The 19,650-nt window shown below is 41.8% G+C and overlaps 1 protein-coding gene across 1 annotated transcript in view; it reads left to right on the top strand.

The window, feature by feature from the left end:
* SASS6 (SAS-6 centriolar assembly protein) overlaps window positions 1–19,650 on the top strand; it is a 131,586-nt gene that overhangs the window by 31,205 nt on the left and 80,731 nt on the right. The window contains exon 2 of the mRNA XM_053693745.1: window positions 18,641–18,701. Coding sequence (XP_053549720.1) covers window positions 18,641–18,701 — 61 coding nt within the window. The remainder of the gene's footprint in view (window positions 1–18,640; window positions 18,702–19,650) is intronic.

The following is a 19,650-nucleotide window of genomic DNA, read 5'->3' as shown; positions in this document are numbered from 1 at the left end:
ATACCAGCAGTTATCTTCACCCTATGTAGTCTGAGGGACTTACACCAACTGGTATTACAGCTCACTCCTCCCCTCGACACTGTAGATCCCGGTATGCTTGCCTCTGGCCTAGGAGGGAAACCCAGATGCACGACCTGTGCTAGGAGGAAATCCTCTGTGGGCTGTCAGCCCATTACGTATCTTGCAACGGTTATCACTTGTCGGTTGCGTAGTTGCATGCTGTTGTGCAGTGTACCACGTCCGGCAGTGGCCGCACTTCCACTGCTCCTTACAATGCTCACTGAAGGCGTCCGGCTGTGCTATGCCGAGGCAAACCGGCTCATAGCCCGGCTACGAACCTCTGCTCGTCGGGTCCCACGACTGTGGGGCTTCAGAATATCCAATCCGGGAGAATGCAGTCATGGCCAAGGAAACAGACGAGACGGCTCCTGGTATTGTCGTCGAGCTGCGGGTGTGCAGGATCCACCTGAACGCACACAGTGTGTGCTTGCTCCACCCACCGGAAGTCTCGAGCGAAGCCCTAATTACCCAGCAACACTGACAGCTAGTGAGTATGCATACTGGTTTGTGAGTGTACGTACTGGTGTGATTGGCTACTAGTGAGTATGTCTGACAGCTAGTGAATCTTTACACTGGTGAGTATGCATACTGGTTTGTGAGTGTACGTACTGTGTGACTGGCTACTAGTGAGTATGTGTGACAGCTATAGTGACTCTCTACACTGGTGAGTATGCATACTGGTGTGACTGGCTACTAGTGAGTATGTGTGACAGCTAGTGACTCTTTACACTGGTGAGTATGCATACTGGTTTGAGTGTACATACTAGTGAGTATGTCTGACAGCTAGTGACTCTTTACACTGGCGAGTGTACATACTGGTTCAAACCAATGTTGCTGGTTATGGGGGTGAGGGCAAGTGGTGTGAGTGCATGTACTGGTGCATACTAATGTTACTGGGGGTGAGGGCAAGTGGTGTGGTAACTGGTGCATAATAATGTTACTGGGTATGGGGGTGAGGGCAAGTGGTGTGTGTCCCGTTGTGAGCTGGAAACGCCACCGGAAGTAACGGGAGTCCCGTGGTGCATCAAACAGCCGAGGGGGTGCAAGCCTAGAGCCGCCGAGGGATGTAAATGTATGTAATCTGCAGGCACCTAGATGATAGGCACCTGATCAAACCTAATATGAGTTTATTGGTCATCCCATTGCCAATACCACAGGTGCCCCCTCCTTGTTACTATAACTGTCACACATTTTCTGGGGCTTTCCACAAGATTTTGTAGTGTCTGTGGGAATTTGTGCTCAGTCGGCCAGAAGAGTATTGTGAGGTCAGGCAATGCTGTGCGACAAGGTCGTCTGTTTTACAGTCTGCATTACAATATATCCCAAAGTTGTTGAGGGCAGGGCTCTGTGCAGGGCCCTCAAGTTCCTCAACACCAGACTAACCAAGTCTTCATGTGCCTCACTTTTGTGCATAGGGGCATGGTCAAGCTGGAACTGGAAAGGGCCTTTCACCAAACTGAAGCACCTAATTGTCTAAAAAGTCTTTATATCCTGCAGCACTAAGATGACCCTGCACTGGAACTGAGGGCCCTAGGCTCAGACCATTATCCCTCCTCTACCAAACTTTACTATAATTTTTTTATTCGGTAGGTAGCGCTCTGCTGGCACATTCTTCTATTAGACTGCCAGATAGTGAAGCGCACTATTCTTCACTCCAGTGCCAACTTTACAGCTGCTCGTGCTTGGCATTGCACATGTGAGGTTTGTGTACAGCTGCTAGTGCTTGGCGTTGCACCTGATGTGAGGTTTGTGTACAGCTGCTCGTGCTTGGCATTGCACATGTGAGTTTTGTGTACAGCTGCTTGTCCGTGGAAACCCATTGCATGAAGCTTCTGATGCACAGTTGTGCTGACGTTGCTTCCGGTTTGTAACTAGTGAGGGATACAGCAGATGGTTTTTATGCACGTGGCACACCTACTATGGCTGGGCTGTTGTGGCATCTGCCTGGGGCAAATCTTGTATAGCAGAAATTTCACAAATTGACTTGTGGCATCCTATGACAGTGCCACATTTATATTCACTGAGCTCTTCACTACAACCCATAGCTATGTGCTGTAATTTATGCGCAGGTTAGCAATGGGTGTGGCTAGCACACCTGCAATAATTAGTAAGGATGTGCACATATAGGGTATTGTCCTGTGCTTGGTCTGATACCGTGATGCACATCAGACCAGTAAGGTACTGTCAGGTGATGCCTTTACTGATCATGAGCAGTGGTGTAATGTGCTGGTGAGGCTTTCATGGAACCTCAGTCTGTGTGACCTGTGTCATTCATTCGCTAAACAGTAGCATAGCTGGGACAAGCCTCCGTTTACTGTACTTGCTCTCTTTCCTTTAGAATGTCAGAAAATCATAAGCCTGGCGGAGATCTCAGTGGTGAAATGGGAACTAGAAGCAGTGATGGAAACCTTCTTTGTCAGACTCCACAGTGTTATGGTGTCAGAGGTGGCGCATACTATAAAGTGTTTGTTTTAAAGTATAGGCTCCAACACCTTAGAAGCTTGCTCATCTCACCATACAACTCAGAGTATTTTTTGATACTGTTAAAGGGTCAGTAAATTCAGACGTTGTAAAAGCTAACGCTAACCTCCTCTATAGCCTTGCATTAGAGCCGTGTTGTTCATTTTGAAAAAAATAATAATTCTAACATGTTTTATGAACTAATAATTATCGTAGCCTAACCGTTACTCGACGTCCGTTCTCCAACCCCTCCACAGCAAATTCAAATGTGGGCGATATAGATTGACTCTTTACTTCCCACATGCAAATGATGTGATGCCCATTTTTCCTCCTACTGAAGCTCGCTCACGCTTGGAAGCATTGATCGCTTGCCGGGAACTTATGATTTTGGGCATGCGCATAACTAGGAATAGAGGAAACCGGAAGCAGATGATGTCATTGTGCGCGCGTTCACATAGCAGGTACATAGTGCAACAGATATCATCACTATAGGTTAATAGCTAATTCTTGAAATATATGGAAAAAAGCGGTGGTCATGGAGGCGGACATTGACTACACAAGGGGTAATAGTTTGACGATAAAATATATAGGATAAAAACCTTTGTTTTACACTTTGATGAATGAAACTTATGTTAAATACATGTTGCACATGTAATTTTGACGGTTCAATTTCAGAGTATACTGTCCCTTTAAAGAGCCAGTCAGCACATTAGATTTGCATAATCAACAAATGATAAAAAGACCATGCAATAGCACTTTGGGGCCGAATTATCAAGCCGCCAACTATGCTGCATTCAACGGCACCAATACGCTCGCCTTACGCCACGGACCTGAATACGCTCTCCATATTTATATAAAAAAAAGCTGTCAAAAATCCACGCACCATGTACGGTGCGATGAGCAGGGGGACTGTTAACTAAACAGTCATCGATCTCGCTGCTATTCGGCTTTTTCCCATCTTTATTTATATCCTGTCACTAAACACCGCCACTATACTAAAATGTTTAACCCCCATCCCGCTGCTCCCGGAGCCCACCGCAACTGCTAATAAAGTTATTAACCCCTATCCTCTGCTCCTGGACCCTTCCGCAACTCTAATAAAGTTAACCCCTGGCCTCCCACATCACTACCACTTACTAAACCTATTAACCCCTAAACCGCCAGCCCCCCACATCGCCATAAACTAAATTAAACGGATACGAACCCCACTTTTTCTTTCATGATTCAGATAGAGCATGCAATTTTAAGCAACTTTCTAATTTACTCCTATTATCAATTTTTCTTTGTTCTCATGATTTGAAAAAGCAGTAATAAAAGGTTAGGAGCTGGCCCATTTTTTAGTTCAGCACTTGGGTAGCGCTTGCTAATTGGTTTTCTACATTTAGCCACAAATCGGCAAGTGCTACCCATGTGCTGAACAAAAAATGGTCTGGCTCTAAAGCTTACAGTACTCCTTTTTCAAATCAAGATAGCATGAGAACAAAGAAAAATTGATAATAGGAGTAAATTAGAAAGGTGCTTAAAATCTCATGCTCTATCTGAATCATGAAAGGAAAAAAAATGGGTTTAGTATCCCTTTAAGCAATTAACCCCTAAACCTTTCAACCCGCTAACTTTACATTAAATATTAACTCATCCTTATCTTATAATAAATTAAAACTTACCTTTAGAATTACATCAATCTATTAATTAACCTACCCTAACTATTATACTAAAATTACATTAAACTAACAATTAAATTAACTATATTACATATTTAAAAAACCTAACCCTACTCAAGTTATTTAAATCTACTATTAAAAATTACTAAGTTACAAAAAATAACTGTTACACAAAATAAAGAAATTATCAAAGATTTAAACTAATTACACCTAATCTAATAGCCCTATCAAAATAAAAAAGCCCCCCCAAATAAAAAAAAACCCTAGCCTACAATGAACTGCCAATAGCCCTTTAAAAGGGCCTTTTGCGGGGCATCGCCCCAAAGAAATCGGCTCTTTTACCTGTAAAAAAAAAATAAAAAAAAATACAAACACCCCCCAACAGTAAAACCCACCACCCACACAACCAACCCCGCAAATAAAATCCTAACTAAAAAACCTAAGCTCCCATTGCCCTGAAAAGGGCATTTGTATGGGCATTGCCCTTAAAAGGGCATTTAGCTCTTTTTCAGCCCAAAGTCCCTAACCTAAAATTAAAACCCACCCAATAAACCCTTAAAAAAAAAAAACCTAACCGCTGAAGATCCACGTAGTTTTCAAAGACCGGACATCCATCCTCATCCAAGCGGCAGAAGTCCTCAGCGAAGCCGGCCAAAGTCTTCATCCAAGCGGGCCGTAGTCTTCATTCAGACGGCATCTTCTATCTTCATCCATCCGGTTCGGAGTGGCTCTATCTTCAAGACATCCGGCGCGGAGCATCCTCTTCTTCTTAAGTCTCTTGAAGAATTAAGTTTCCCTTTTTTAAATGACTTCATCCAAGATGGCGTCCCTTACATTCCGATTGGCTGATAGAATTCTATCAGCCAATCTGAATTAAGGGGGGAAAAATCCTATTGGCTGTTGCAATCAGCCAATAGGATTGAGCTTTCATCTTATTGGCTGATCCAATCCCTTAACTGTAAATCAAAATTACAACATCCCTATCTTCAAATAAATTAACTTACCTGTAGAATTAAAATAAACTAATTTTAAACTATAAATTAACCTACTCATACTATTATACTACAATTAAATTACCAATTAAACTAAATTGCATATTAAAAAAACCCTAACCCTACTAAAATTATTTAAATATACAATTAAACATTCTTACAAAGTCCTAAATTACCAAAAAAATAAAAAGTAAGTTACAAAAAAACAAACTCTCTTTTGGTACGTGACTAGAGTCCCTATCAATCTGCAAACTATTAACTGCACTCTGGTGTTTCCTCTCCCATAACGCTCTTTTGGTATGTGTATTTGTATATAGAGAAAATGATTTTAGGTTGTTCATTTTAGCCCTGCATTTGTTGTTCTGTTATCCAATGTCTTCTAATGTTTTGTTATTTGCCATGTGATGTTCAATCCTTATTAATACTTGCTGCTATTCTCCAATTTATAGCTTTCTTATGCCACAGTTTTAACCTCCTCCAAATTGTATTGTCTGTTTACTTAACTCACCCTGACCAGAATCTAACTTTCAAATTGGCCCTTCATTTGTCTCTGATTTATCACAGCTGACTTCCCTGCCTATATATTTTAACATCAGCTTGGGCTGTGCATTGTTACAACATCATATGTTCACATTTTTTAAGTGAGGCATTAACAATAGAATTATACAAGGATTGGGCAAGACACAAGGCAAGTACTTTTTTTTTTTTTTTTAAATGTTTTATGTACCTCATTGTTTCCTTGTGCAACTGCTACTGTAATACTGTGTCTTATGTGTTTTAATTCCCACTTTTGTAAAAATGCTTAAAGGGCCACTGTGTAAATATTTTCTATGCCTGTTACTAACTAACTACCCCAAATACGCTTTTTATCAATAGCATTTCATTAACATATCTCTACCGTATATTAGAAATCTTGTCTGCAAATTTAATTTAATTGTTTTCCAAACCCACTCCGTGGGTATCCTTTGCTCTGTACCAATCCGTTTACAATACCTAGGTTTCAAAATGGCGCTTTAAACACAATTTCATTGGTTTAAGTATTTTGAACACGCAGTGCTGAAAATAGTGGGCAGGATAACGTGACATCATCGGCGAATAAAAGATATAACTTTTATAACGTTATGAAACTTCGTTTTGGAGAAAATATAGGTCAGTAGGTTTTAATTAATGTTTATTAACTTTAATATGTTAGTTGTTTAGCTTAAAAATTATAACAGAAAGTAATCCTTTAATATATTCACATTCCTTTTTGCTACCTCTTCTCTCTTATAACTACATTGTTCAATTACTCCTTCTCCCTCTCCACCTACACTGTTCATTAGCCCATCTCTCTTAAACTCACCTTACTTTTGTACTCACAAACTTTACCTATTCCTAAACACACTCTCTCTCTACCCCCTGCACCTCATCTCAAAAACAGTCTCACTACTGCAAATCTGTATCTCGTGTCACTCTCCCTCTTGTTTTTACTAACTGCTGGTGATATCTCCCCTAATCCTGGTCCCCAACAATTGCCTAGCCATGCACATGCATGTGTACCGTTCCATAGACTCGGAAAACAAGTCTGCCAACCGTTTTCACATTCCTCTTGCATCTAAAGCCACTACCCCTTTCACTTGTGCACTCTGGAACTCTCGCTCTGTTTGCAACAAGCTCACTTCTATACATGACCTCTTTATGTCCCGCTCCCTCAACCTTCTGGCTCTCTCCCCTAGACACAGCATCCACTGCTGCTGTCACATGGGGGTCTACACTTCAGCCACACTCTTAGGTCTGGTAATAGACGAGGAGGTGGTGTAGGTATTTTACTTTCCTCTTGTTGCACCTTTCAACAAATACATCCCATCTCTTCCCTCACATTTTCCTCATTCGAAACCCACATGATTCTCTCCCCTCTCTATACGTGTTGCAGTCATATACCGACCCCCTGGCTCCTCAACTCAATTTGTAGATCACTTGGCTGCCTGGCTACCTTACTTCCTTTCCTCAGACACCCCTGCCCTCATTCATTGGGGACTTCAACGTCCCTCTTGACCAATGTTTTTCCAACCAGTGTGCCGTGAGAGATCCTCAGGTGTGCCACGGGAGACTGACAACAGTGTGACATATTTTTTAAACTTTGCTTGTTTTTTACTCCCAGTGCAGAAAAAAAAATTTGGGATGGTGGTGTCCCACAGGATTTTTTAATGTAAAAAAGTGTGCCACGGCAAAAAAAAGGTTAAAAATCACTGCTCTTGACAATCCCACTGCCTCCTCTGCAAAACAACTTCTGCAACTCACTTCCTCTTTCGGTTTGTCACAATGGGCTGATTCTCCCACTCACAAAGACGGTCACTCCCTTGACCTGATCTATAGCTATCTATGCACTATCTCAAACTAAACAAACTCCCCTTTTCCTCTTTCTGACCATCATCTCCTTACAACATATCATCCCTCCCTACAACTCTCCCTCCTTCTACTCCTCATACCAAACTTCACAGAAGCATTGTCATTAGATCAGCAACAGCTTTCTATTTCCCTCAAACCTCTCCTCTCATCCATCTCCTCCTATCCATCTCCTCCTTTTCCTGCCCTTACCAATCTATCTGCCATTATAATTCCATCCTTACATCTGTCCTTGACAATCTCGCCCCTCTTACCATAGCTTTGAAATCAAACACTCATCCTCAGCCCTGGCATACTCCTCTGACACGGTACATACGCAGATGTTCCTGTACTGCTGAGCGGCACTGGAGAAAATCTCGGAGTTCAGCTGATTTTCTTCATTACACATTCATCTTGAACTCCTATTTTGCCCTTAATCTCTATAAGCAACATTACTTCTCTACTCTTATCTCTAATCTTTCTTCAAACCCAAAACGTCTGTTCTCCACTTTAAATACTCTTCTCCGCCCACCCCCACCTCCTAATACAACTTCTCTGTCAGCTCAAGACTTCGCCAGACACTTCAATAACAAAATTGACTCCATCAGAAACAAAATCAGCTCTCAACATAATTTAATTCTCTCACCCCCTCAAATGCTCGCAACCAACCACAACCCACATAGCCATAAACTTATCTCATTCTCCCCTGTTACTGAGGAAGAAGTTTCGGCACTTATACTTCACTCTCACCTCACTACCTGTCCCCTTGACCCTATCCCCTCACAGCTACTCCCTCTCCTACACTTACCCCTATACTCACACACATTTTTCAACCTCTCCCTCAGCACTGGTACATTTCCCTCATCTCTGAAACATGCACTGGTCACACCTATCCTCAAAAAAACCTTCCCTTGATCCAACCTCCCCATCTCCCTCTTGCCTCAAAGCTTCTCGAAAAACTAGTATATGCACGCCTATCCCAGTTACTTATATTAAACTCTCTCCTTGACACACTGCAATCTGGATTTCGTCCCCATCACTCCAGAGACAGCAATCTTTAAAGGGACACTGAACCCAAATTTTTTTCTTTTGTGATTCAGATAGAGCATGCAATTTTAAGCAACTTTCTAATTTACTCCTATTAATTTTTTCTTTGTTCTCTTGCTATCTTTATTTGAAAAAGAAGGCATCCTAGCTTTTTTATTAGTTCAGAACTCTGGACAGCACTTTTTTATTGGTGGATGAATTTATCCACCAATCAGCAAGAACAACCCAGGTTGTTCACCAAAAATGGGCCGGCATCTAAACTTACATTCTTGCATTTCAAATTAAGATACTAAGAGAATCAAGAAAATTTGATAATATAAGTAAATTAGAAAGTTGCTTTAAATTGCATCCTCTATCTCAGTGATGTTTAACCTTTTTTTTTGCCGTGGCACACTTTTTTACATTAAAAAATCCTGTGGCACACCACCATCCCAAAATGTAAAAAAAATCACACATTGTAGCCTAATACAGCATATATATATATATATACACATACACACAAACACACACATACTGTATGTATTGTGCTGTTATGCCATGCCTCCTACAAACTACTCCTGCACTGGGAGTAAAAAACAAGCAAAGTTTAAAAAATATGTCACACTGTTGTCAGTCTGCCGCGGCACACCTGAGGATCTCTCACGGCACACTGGTTGAAAAACACTGCTCTATCTGAATCACGAAAGAAAAAATTTGGGTTCAGTGTCCCTTTTTAAGGTTACCAACGACCTACTTACAGCAACATCAAAAGGCCACTTCTCTCTGCTTATCCTCCTTGATCTGTTCACAGCCTTTGACGCTGTTGACCACCCTCTCTTGCTCCAAACCCTCCAATCCTTCGGCATCTGTGACACAGCCCTCTTGTGGTTCTCTTTCTACCTGTCAAACCGTACCTTTAGTGTAGCCTTCTCTGGAGCTTCCTCTGCCCCTTCACCACTTTCTTTTGGGGTACCACAAGACTCTGTCCTCGATACCCTACCCTTCTCAATCTACACGTCATCGCTAGGTTCCCTAATAAAGTCCCACGGTTTCCAATATCATTTGTATGCCGACGACACCCAAATCTATTTCTCTGCACCAGACCTATCTCCTTCCTTGCTAACCCGTGTCACTAACTGTCTTGCTCACATCTCTTCCTGGATGTCCTCTCACTACCTCAAGCTAAATCTTTCCAAAACTGAGCTCCTTATTTTCCCTCCTTCTTCCAAAATCTCCACCCCCAATCTCTCTAACTGTCGACAACTCTCATTACCCCTACCCCACATGCCCAATGTCTTGGGGTGACAATTGACTCAGATCTTTCTTTCACTCCTCACATTCAGGCCTTGGCTAAAGCCTGCTGCTTCCACCTTAAAAACATCTCTAAAATTAGACACTTCCTTACACAAGACACAACTAAGATTTTATTTCACTCTCTCATCCTTTCCCGCCTCGATTACTGCAACTCTGTCCTCTCTGGTCTCCCCAGCTGCCGCCTAGCTCCTTTACAATACATAATGAATGCCTCTGCAAGGCTCATCTTCCTTACACATCGCTCTTCATCTGCTGCACCTCTCTGCCAATCCCTTCACTGGCTTCCTCTTGCCTCTAGGATTAAACACAAAATTCTCACTCTGACATACAAAGCCCTCAACTACACTGCTTCCCCCTATATCTCAGACCTTGTCTCCAGATACTCTCCCTCCCGTCCCCTTCACTCTGCTCATGACCTCCTACTCACCTCTTCTTGTTACATCCTCACACTACCGCTTACAGGACTTCTCCAGACTGGCTCCCATCTTGTGGAACTCTCTGCCTCGCTCCACAAGACTCTCCCCTAGTTTTGAAAGCTTCAAGCGCTCCCTAAAGACTCTACTTTCAGGGATGCATACAACCTACACTAACCTTTTTTTATACCATTTCCTCTCCTCCATTGCTATCCCCTGAACCCCCTTAGCATGTAAGCCTTTGAGTCCAGCTGTTTGTAGATCACCTTCTTAAGAGCTGACTACAACAGTGCAACTCTTGGAAGGGTCCTTTACCCATTTGATCCCTATAATTGTCTTGTTGTACTCCACCTTTGTTTATAGGGCTGCGGAATCTGTTGGCGCTCTACAAGTAACTGATAATAATAATTACGAAAAATAACAAAACAAATTATCAAAAAAAAAAAAAAAAAAAATATATATATTTTTTTTTTTTTTTTTTACACATAATCTAATAGCCCTATCAAAATAAAAACAGAATTTATGCTTACCTGATAAATTACTTTCTCAAACGGTGTGTCCGGTCCACGGCGTCATCCTTACTTGTGGGATATTCTCTTCCCCAACAGGAAATGGCAAAGAGTCCCAGCAAAGCTGGTCACATGATCCCTCCTAGGCTCCGCCCACCCCAGTCATTCGACCGACTGACAGGAGGAAATATATATAGGAGAAACCATATGATACCGTGGTGACTGTAGTTAGAGAAAATAATTCATCAGACCTGATTAAAAAAACCAGGGCGGGCCGTGGACCGGACACACCGTTGGAGAAAGTAATTTATCAGGTAAGCATAAATTCTGTTTTCTCCAACATTGGTGTGTCCGGTCCACGGTGTCATCCTTATTTGTGGGAACCAATACCAAAGCTTTAGGACACGGATGAAGGGAGGGAGCAAATCAGGTCACCTAAACGGAAGGCACCACAGCTTGCAAAACCTTTCTCCCAAAAATAGCCTCCGAAGAAGCAAAAGTATCAAATTTGTAAAATTTGGCAAAAGTGTGCAGTGAAGACCAAGTCGCTGCCTTACATATCTGGTCAACAGAAGCCTCGTTCTTGAAGGCCCATGTGGAAGCCACAGCCCTAGTGGAGTGAGCTGTGATTCTTTCAGGAGGCTGCCGTCCGGCAGTCTCATAAGCCAATCGGATGATGCTTTTAAGCCAAAAGGAAAGAGAGGTAGAAGTCGCTTTTTGACCTCTCATTTTACCAGAATAAACAACAAACAATGAAGATGTTTGTCTGAAATCTTTAGTAGCCTCTAAATAGAACTTTAGAGCACGGACAACGTCCAAATTGTGTAACAAACGTTCCTTCTTTGAAACTGGATTCGGACACAAAGAAGGTACAACTATCTCCTGGTTAATATTTTTGTTAGAAACAACTTTAGGAAGAAAACTAGGCTTAGTACGCAAAACCACCTCATCTGCATGGAACACCAGATAAGGAGGAGAACACTGCAGAGCAGATAACTCTGAAACTCTTCTAGCAGAAGAAATTGCAACCAAAAACAAAACTTTCCAAGATTGTAACTTAATATCTATGGAATGTAAGGGTTCAAACGGAACCCCTTGAAGAACTGAAAGAACTAGATTTAGACTCCAGGGAGGAGTCAAAGGTCTGTAAACAGGCTTGATCCTAACCAGAGCCTGAACAAATGCTTGAACATCTGGCACAGCTGCCAGTCTTTTGTGTAGTAAGAAAGATGAAGCAGAGATCTGTCCCTTTAGAGAACTTGCAGATAATCCTTTCTCCAAACCTTCTTTAAGAAAGGAGAGAATCTTAGGAATTTTTATCTTATTCCATGGGAATCCTTTGGATTCACACCAACAGATATATTTTTTTTTTTCTCCATATTTTATGGTAAATTTTTCTAGTTACAGGTTTTCTGGCCTGAACCAGAGTATCTATCACCGAATCTGAAAATCCACGCTTTGATAGAATCAAGCGTTCAATCTCCAAGCCGTCAGTTGGAGGGAGACCAGATTTGGATGTTCGAATGGACCTTTAACAAGAAGGTCCTGTCTCAAAGGTAGCTTCCATGGTGGAGCCGATGACATATTCACCAGGTCTGCATACCAAGTCCTGCGTGGCCACGCAGGAGCTATCAAGATCACCGAGGCCCTCTCCTGATTGATCCTGGCTACCAGCCTGGGAATGAGAGGAAACGGTGGGAATACGTAAGCTAGGTTGAAAGTCCAAGGTGCTACTAGTGCATCTACTAGAGTCGCCTTGGGATCCCTGGATCTGGACCCGTAGCAAGGAACCTTGAAGTTCTGACGAGACGCCATCAGATCCATGTCTGGAATGCCCCATAATTGAGTTATTTGGGCAAAGATTTCCGGATGGAGTTCCCACTCCCCCGGATGAAATGTCTGACGACTCAGAAAATCCGCTTCCCAATTTTCCACTCCTGGGATGTGGATCGCAGACAAGTGGCAGGAGTGATCCTCCGCCCATTGAATTATTTTGGTCACTTCTTTCATCGCCAGGGAATTCTTTGTTCCCCCTTGATGATTGATATAAGCAACAGTCGTCATGTTGTCTGATTGGAACCTTATGAATTTGGCCTTTGCTAGTTGAGGCCAAGCTCTGAGAGCATTGAATATCGCTCTCAGTTCCAGAATGTTTATCGGGAGAAGAGACTCTTCCCGAGACCATAGACCCTGAGCTTTCAGGGATTCCCAGACCGCACCCCAGCCCACTAGACTGGCGTCGGTCGTGACAATGACCCACTCTGGCCTGCGGAAGCTCATTCCCTGGGACAGATGGTCCAGGGTCAGCCACCAACGGAGTGAATCTCTGGTCTTTTGATCTACTTGAATCATTGGAGACAAGTCTGTATAATCCCCATTCCACTGTTTGAGCATGCACAGTTGTAATGGTCTTAGATGAATTCGTGCAAAAGGAACTATGTCCATTGTTGCAACCATCAATCCTATTACTTCCATGCACTGCGCTATGGAAGGACGAGGAACAGAATGAAGCACTTGACAAGAGCTTAGAAGTTTTGATTTTCTGACCTCTGTCAGAAAAATCCTCATTTCTAAGGAATCTATTATTGTTCCCAAGAAGGGAACTCTTGTTGATGGGGACAGAGAACTCTTTTCTTTGTTCACCTTCCATCCGTGAGATGTGAGAAAGGCTAGAACGATGTCCGTATGAGCCTTTGCCTTTGACAGGGACGACGCTTGTATTAGAATGTCGTCCAAGTAAGGTACTACTGCAATGCCCCTTGGTCTTAGAACCGCTAGAAGGGACCCTAGCACCTTTGTGAAAATCCTTGGAGCAGTGGCTAATCCGAATGGAAGAGCCACAAACTGGTAATGTTTGTCCAGAAAAGCGAACCTTAGGAACTGATGTTCCTTGTGGATAGGGATATGTAGGTACGCATCCTTTAGATCCACGGTAGTCATAAATTGAATTTCCTGGATGGTGGGTAGAATCGTTCGAATAGTTTCCATTTTGAACGATGGTACCCTGAGAAATTTGTTTAGGATCTTCAAATCCAAAATTGGTCTGAACGTTCCCTCTTTTTTGGGAACTACGAACAGATTGGAATAAAATCCCATTCCTTGTTCCTTTATTGGAACTGGGTGTATCACTCCCATCTTTAACAGGTCTTCTACACAATGTAAGAATGCCTGTCTCTTTATTTGGTTTGAGGATAAGTGAGACTTGTGGAACCTTCCCCTTGGGGGTAGTTCCTTGAATTCCAGGAGATAACCTTGAGAAACTATTTCTAGCGCCCAAGGATCCTGAACATCTCTTGCCCAAGCCTGAGCAAAGAGAGAGAGTCTGCCCCCCACCAGATCCGGTCCCGGATCGGGGGCTACTCCTTCATGCTGTCTTGTTAGCAGTGGCAGGCTTCTTGGCCTGCTTACCCTTGTTCCAGCCTTGCATTGGTTTCCAGGCTGGTTTGGGTTGTGAGGCATTACCCTCTTGCTTAGAGGATGCAGAATTAGAGGCTGGTCCATTTCTGCGAAAGGGACGAAAATTAGGTTTATTTTTAGCCTTAAAAGACCTATCCTGTGGAAGGGCGTGGCCCTTTCCCCCAGTGATGTCTGAAATAATCTCTTTCAAATCAGGTCCAAATAAAGTTTTACCTTTTGAAAGGAATGTTAAGTAATTTTGTCTTGGATGACACATCCGCTGACCAAGACTTTAGCCAAAGCGCTCTGCGCGCCACAATAGCAAACCCTGAATTTTTCGCCGCTAATTTTGCTAATTGCAAAGCGGCATCTAAAATAAAAGAGTTAGCCAATTTAAGTGCGTGAACTCTGTCCATAACCTCCTCATATGGAGTTTCTCTACTGAGCGACTTTTCTAGTTCCTCGAACCAGAACCACGCTGCCGTAGTGACAGGAACAATGCATGAAATTGGTTGTGGAAGGTAGCCTTGCTGTACAAAAATCTTTTTAAGCAAACCTTCCAATTTTTTTATCCATAGGATCTTTGAAAGCACAACTATCTTCGATAGGAATAGTAGTGCGTTTGTTTAGAGTAGAAACTGCCCCCTCGACCTTGGGGACTGTCTGCCATAAGTCCTTTCTGGGGTCGACCATAGGAAATAATTTCTTAAATATAGGGGGAGGAACAAAAGGTATGCCGGGCTTTTCCCACTCTTTATTTACTATGTCCGCCACCCGCTTGGGTATAGGAAAAGCGTCGGGGCACCGGAACCTCTAGGAACCTGTCCATCTTGCATAATTTCTCTGGAATGACCAAATTGTCACAATCATCCAGAGTAGATAACACCTCCTTAAGCAGTGCGCAGAGATGTTCTAATTTAAATTTAAATGTCACAATATCAGGTTCAGCTTGATGAGAAATTTTTCCTGAATCTGAAATTTCTCCCTCATGGCCCCTTCAGATTGGTGTGAGGGTATGACAGAACAATTATCAGCGCCCTCTTGCTCTTCAGTGTTTAAAACAGAGCAATCGCGCTTTCTCTGATAAGTAGGCATTTTGGATAAAAGATTTGCTATGGAGTTATCCATTACAGCCGTTAATTGTTGCATGGTAATAAGTATTGGCGCACTAGATGTACTAGGGGCCTCCTGCATGGGCAAAACTGGTGTAGACACAGTAGGAGATGATGTAGTATCATGTTTACTCCCCTCATTTGAGGAATCATCTTGGCCAATATCATTATTTGTGGCAGTACTGTCCTTACTTTGTTTGGACGCTATGGCACAATTATCACATAAATTTAATTGGCTTTCATACATATAGAACATAGCTTATCTGAAGGTATAGACATGTTAAACAGGCTTAAACTTGTCAACAATGCACAAAAAACGTTTTAAAATAAAACCGTTACTGTCACTTTAAATTTCAAACAGAAAACACTTTATTACTGAATATGTGAAAAAGTATGAAGGAATTGTTCAAAAATTACCAAATTTTCACCACAGTGTCTTAAAGCCTTAAAAGTATTGCACACCAAATTTCAGAGCTTTAACCCTTAAAATAACGGAACCGGAGCCGTTTTTCAATTTAACCCCTATATAGTCCCAGATACAGTCTTTGCTAAGACCCAACCAAGCCCTGAGGGGAATACGATACCAAATGACGCCTTCTAAAAGCTTTTTCAGAGATTCTTAGATCCTCACACATGCATCTGCATGCCCTGCTCTCAAAAAACAACTGTGCATTAATGGCGCGAAAATGAGGCTCAGTCTATGACTAGAAAGGCCCCCTGACTGAAAAAGGTGTCCAATACAGTGCCTGCCGTTTTATAAACGTTCCCCCAAGATTATAAATGTCAATTGATAGCCTAAATTTGAATAATATGCACAAATAAAGCAATCGATTTAGCCCATAAAAATGTCTACCAGTTTTTTAGCCCATAATAAGCCCTTTATTCTGTTTGTGACTAAGAAAATGGCTTACCATGAGGGGAAATGACAGCATTACACAGTCTTGTTAGAAATATGGCTAGTCATACCTTAAGCAGAAAAGTCTGCTAACTGTTTCCCCCAACTGAAGTTACTTCATCTCAACAGTCCTATGTGGAAACAGCAACCGATTTTAGTTACTGTCTGCTAAAATCATCTTCCTCTTACAAACAGAAATCTTCATCCTTTTCTGTTTCAGAGTAAATAGTACATATCAGCACTATTTTAAAATAACAAACACTTGATAGAAGAATAAAAACTACATTTAAACACCAAAAAAACTCTTAACCATCTCCGTGGAGATGTTGCCTGTGCAACGGCAAAGAGAATGACGGGTGGGCGGAGCCTAGGAGGGATCATGTGACCAGCTTTGCTGGGACTCTTTGCCATTTCCTGTTGGGGAAGAGAATATCCCACAAGTAAGGATGACGCCGTGGACCGGACACACCAATGTTGGAGAAAAAGCCCCCAAAATAAAAAAAAAAAACCTAGCCAACAAACTACCAATGGCCCTTAAAAGGGCCTTTGGTGGGGCATTGGCCCAAAGATAAAAGCTCTTTTACCTTGCAAAAAAAATACAAACCCACCACCCAACTACCCCCCCCCCCCCCCATAAAAAATCTAAATTAACCTAAGCTACCCATTGCCCTGGGTTGTTGTATGGGCATTGCTCTTTAAAGGGCATTTAGCTTTTGCTGCCCAGACCTTAATCTAAAAATAAAACCCACCCAAAAAACCCAATAAAAAAAAAAAAACCACTAACCCCCGACGATCCACTTACAGTTCTTGAAGTCCCGCTTGAAGGATCCATCCAGCCGGCGAAGTCCTTATCCAGGCGGCAAGAAGTCTTCATCCACCCGGCGCGGAGCGGGTCTATCCTAAAGACATGTGGCGTGGAGCATCCTCTTCATACGGTCGCCGCCGTACACTGATTCTTCAATGCAAGTAACGCAATCCAAGATGACGTCCCTTGCATTCCTATTGGCTGAAAGATTTCAATCAGCCAATAGGAATTAGAGCTGCTAAAATCCTATTGGCTGCCAATTGAGCTCTCATTCTATTGGCTGATTGGAGAAGTTTATTGTAGGCTAGGTTTTTTTTTTTTTTTTTGGTTTTTTTTTTTTTTGGGGGGGGGGGGCTTTTTTTATTTTGATAGGGCTATTAGATTAGGTGTAAAAAAAAATATTTTTGATAATTTAGTTTATTTTTCGTAATTTAATTTTTTGTTTATTTTTTTTGTTAATTTAGGACTTTGCAAGAATGTTTGATTGTATTTTTAAATAATTTTAGTAGGGTTAGGTTTTTTAATGTAATTTAGTTTAATTGGTAGTTTAATTTAATTGTAGTATAATAGTTAGGGTAGGTTAATTTATAGTTTAAAATTTTAGTTTATTTTAATTAGGGATGTTGTAATTGTAATTTACAGTTATGGGGTTGTTAGGTTTAGGGGTTAATAGCTTAATTTTAGTTTTTTGCGATGTGGGGCGCTGACAGTTTAGGGGTTAATAGGTTTAGTTAGTGGTGGTGATGTGGGAGGCCAGAGGTTTAGGGGTTAATAAGTTTATTTAGTAGCGGCGGGAATAGGGGTTAATAACATTATGTAGGGGGCGGCAGATTAGGGGTGTTTAGACTCGGGATTTGTGTTAGGTGTAAACGTAACTTGTTTTCTACCATAGAAATCAATGGGGTATGCTTTATTCTCTTGCAGCATCGAACATGAGCTTTCCGTGCTTTCAGACTCCCATTGATTTCTATGGCATCCGCTGCCTCAAGGGTGGCAGATTGAAAGCCAGGTACGCTGTGTCGGAAAGGATATTTGATAAATGGGGAAACGTGTCAAATAGAGCCGGATGTGTATTCGGAACATCTGTAATGACGCAAGAATCGATTTGCGTCGGATTCAGATGGCGGGATCATATGTTATGTCACAAATTTCAACATGAGGCTTTGATAACTAGGTCGGATCAATCTCGCAACAATTACAATGCGGAATTCCAGCGTATTTTCGGTTGACACTTTGATAAATTTAAAAAGACTGCACATTTTGTAAATGGAGTTGTTAGAAGTTGCTGCTCTATCTGAATCGTGAAAGTTTAATTTTGACAACAAAGGGTCCCTGAGTATTTGGTGGGTAAAACAAACCTTACAAAAAAGTCACTACTTGAGAGAATAAAAATTCATCATTTAAACTTTAAAACAACAAATGGTTTGGTGCTAAGGTTTCTTGCGCAGATGCGCTATCATTTTACAGCGCTCGGGTAATGGCAGCATTCCCGGGTATAGCCAGGCGTGTGTTTTATGTGAGTGGCTGCTCTATTGTTAGAAGACTGTGTTGTAGGGGGGTACACAGTGTGACCGTACGAGGCAGCAATACCCGGGTATTAACTGATTTACGCCTCATTATTTTATCTTTTCAGGACACTGATTCTCCGGATCTGTATCGAGCTGCATTTAGTGACAAGTCCTGTCCATAAAAAGGTTAGTAAGTAACTGCTTGTGTTAGTATTTTCCTACACCATTTATGTGGACAAACTTTGTCACTTGATTAGGGAGATATAGATATATTGAGAGATATATATGGATATAAACGGTATGTATGTATCTCACAGGAACGAACAACCGGCTCAATACCACTGTTGGCCTGTTATATGGCGATTTACCACATCTTTTAGTCCAGTAATGCTTTTCAGAGTAGAACTTTCCTGTAGCATGTCAGTGTATATGTACTGTATATACTGTGTGTGTATATGTACTGTGTATATACTGTGTGTGTATATACTGTGTGTGTGTGTATATACTGTGTGTGTGTGTATATACTGTGTGTGTGTGTATATACTGTGTGTGTGTGTATATACTGTGTGTGTGTGTATATACTGTGTGTGTGTGTATATACTGTGTGTGTGTGTATATACTGTGTGTGTGTGTATATACTGTGTGTGTGTATATACTGTGTGTGTGTGTATATACTGTGTGTGTGTGTATATACTGTGTGTGTGTGTATATACTGTGTGTGTGTGTGTGTGTGTATATACTGTGTGTGTGTGTGTATATACTGTGTGTGTGTGTGTGTGTATATACTGTGTGTGTATATACTGTGTGTGTATATACTGTGTGTGTATATACTGTGTGTGTATATACTGTGTGTGTGTGTGTGTGTGTATATACTGTGTGTGTGTGTGTGTATATACTGTGTGTGTGTGTGTGTGTATATACTGTGTGTGTGTGTGTGTGTGTGTGTATATACTGTGTGTGTGTGTATATACTGTGTGTGTGTATATACTGTGTGTGTGTGTATATACTGTGTGTGTGTATATACTGTGTGTGTGTATATACTGTGTGTGTGTGTGTATATACTGTGTGTGTGTGTGTATATACTGTGTGTGTGTGTGTATATACTGTGTGTGTGTGTGTATATACTGTGTGTGTG

This window comes from Bombina bombina, chromosome 10 (assembly GCF_027579735.1).
Source record: "Bombina bombina isolate aBomBom1 chromosome 10, aBomBom1.pri, whole genome shotgun sequence".
NCBI lineage: Eukaryota > Metazoa > Chordata > Amphibia > Anura > Bombinatoridae > Bombina > Bombina bombina.
The sequence above is the reverse complement of the archived record's forward strand: the minus strand, read 5'-3'. Positions and strand labels throughout refer to the sequence as shown.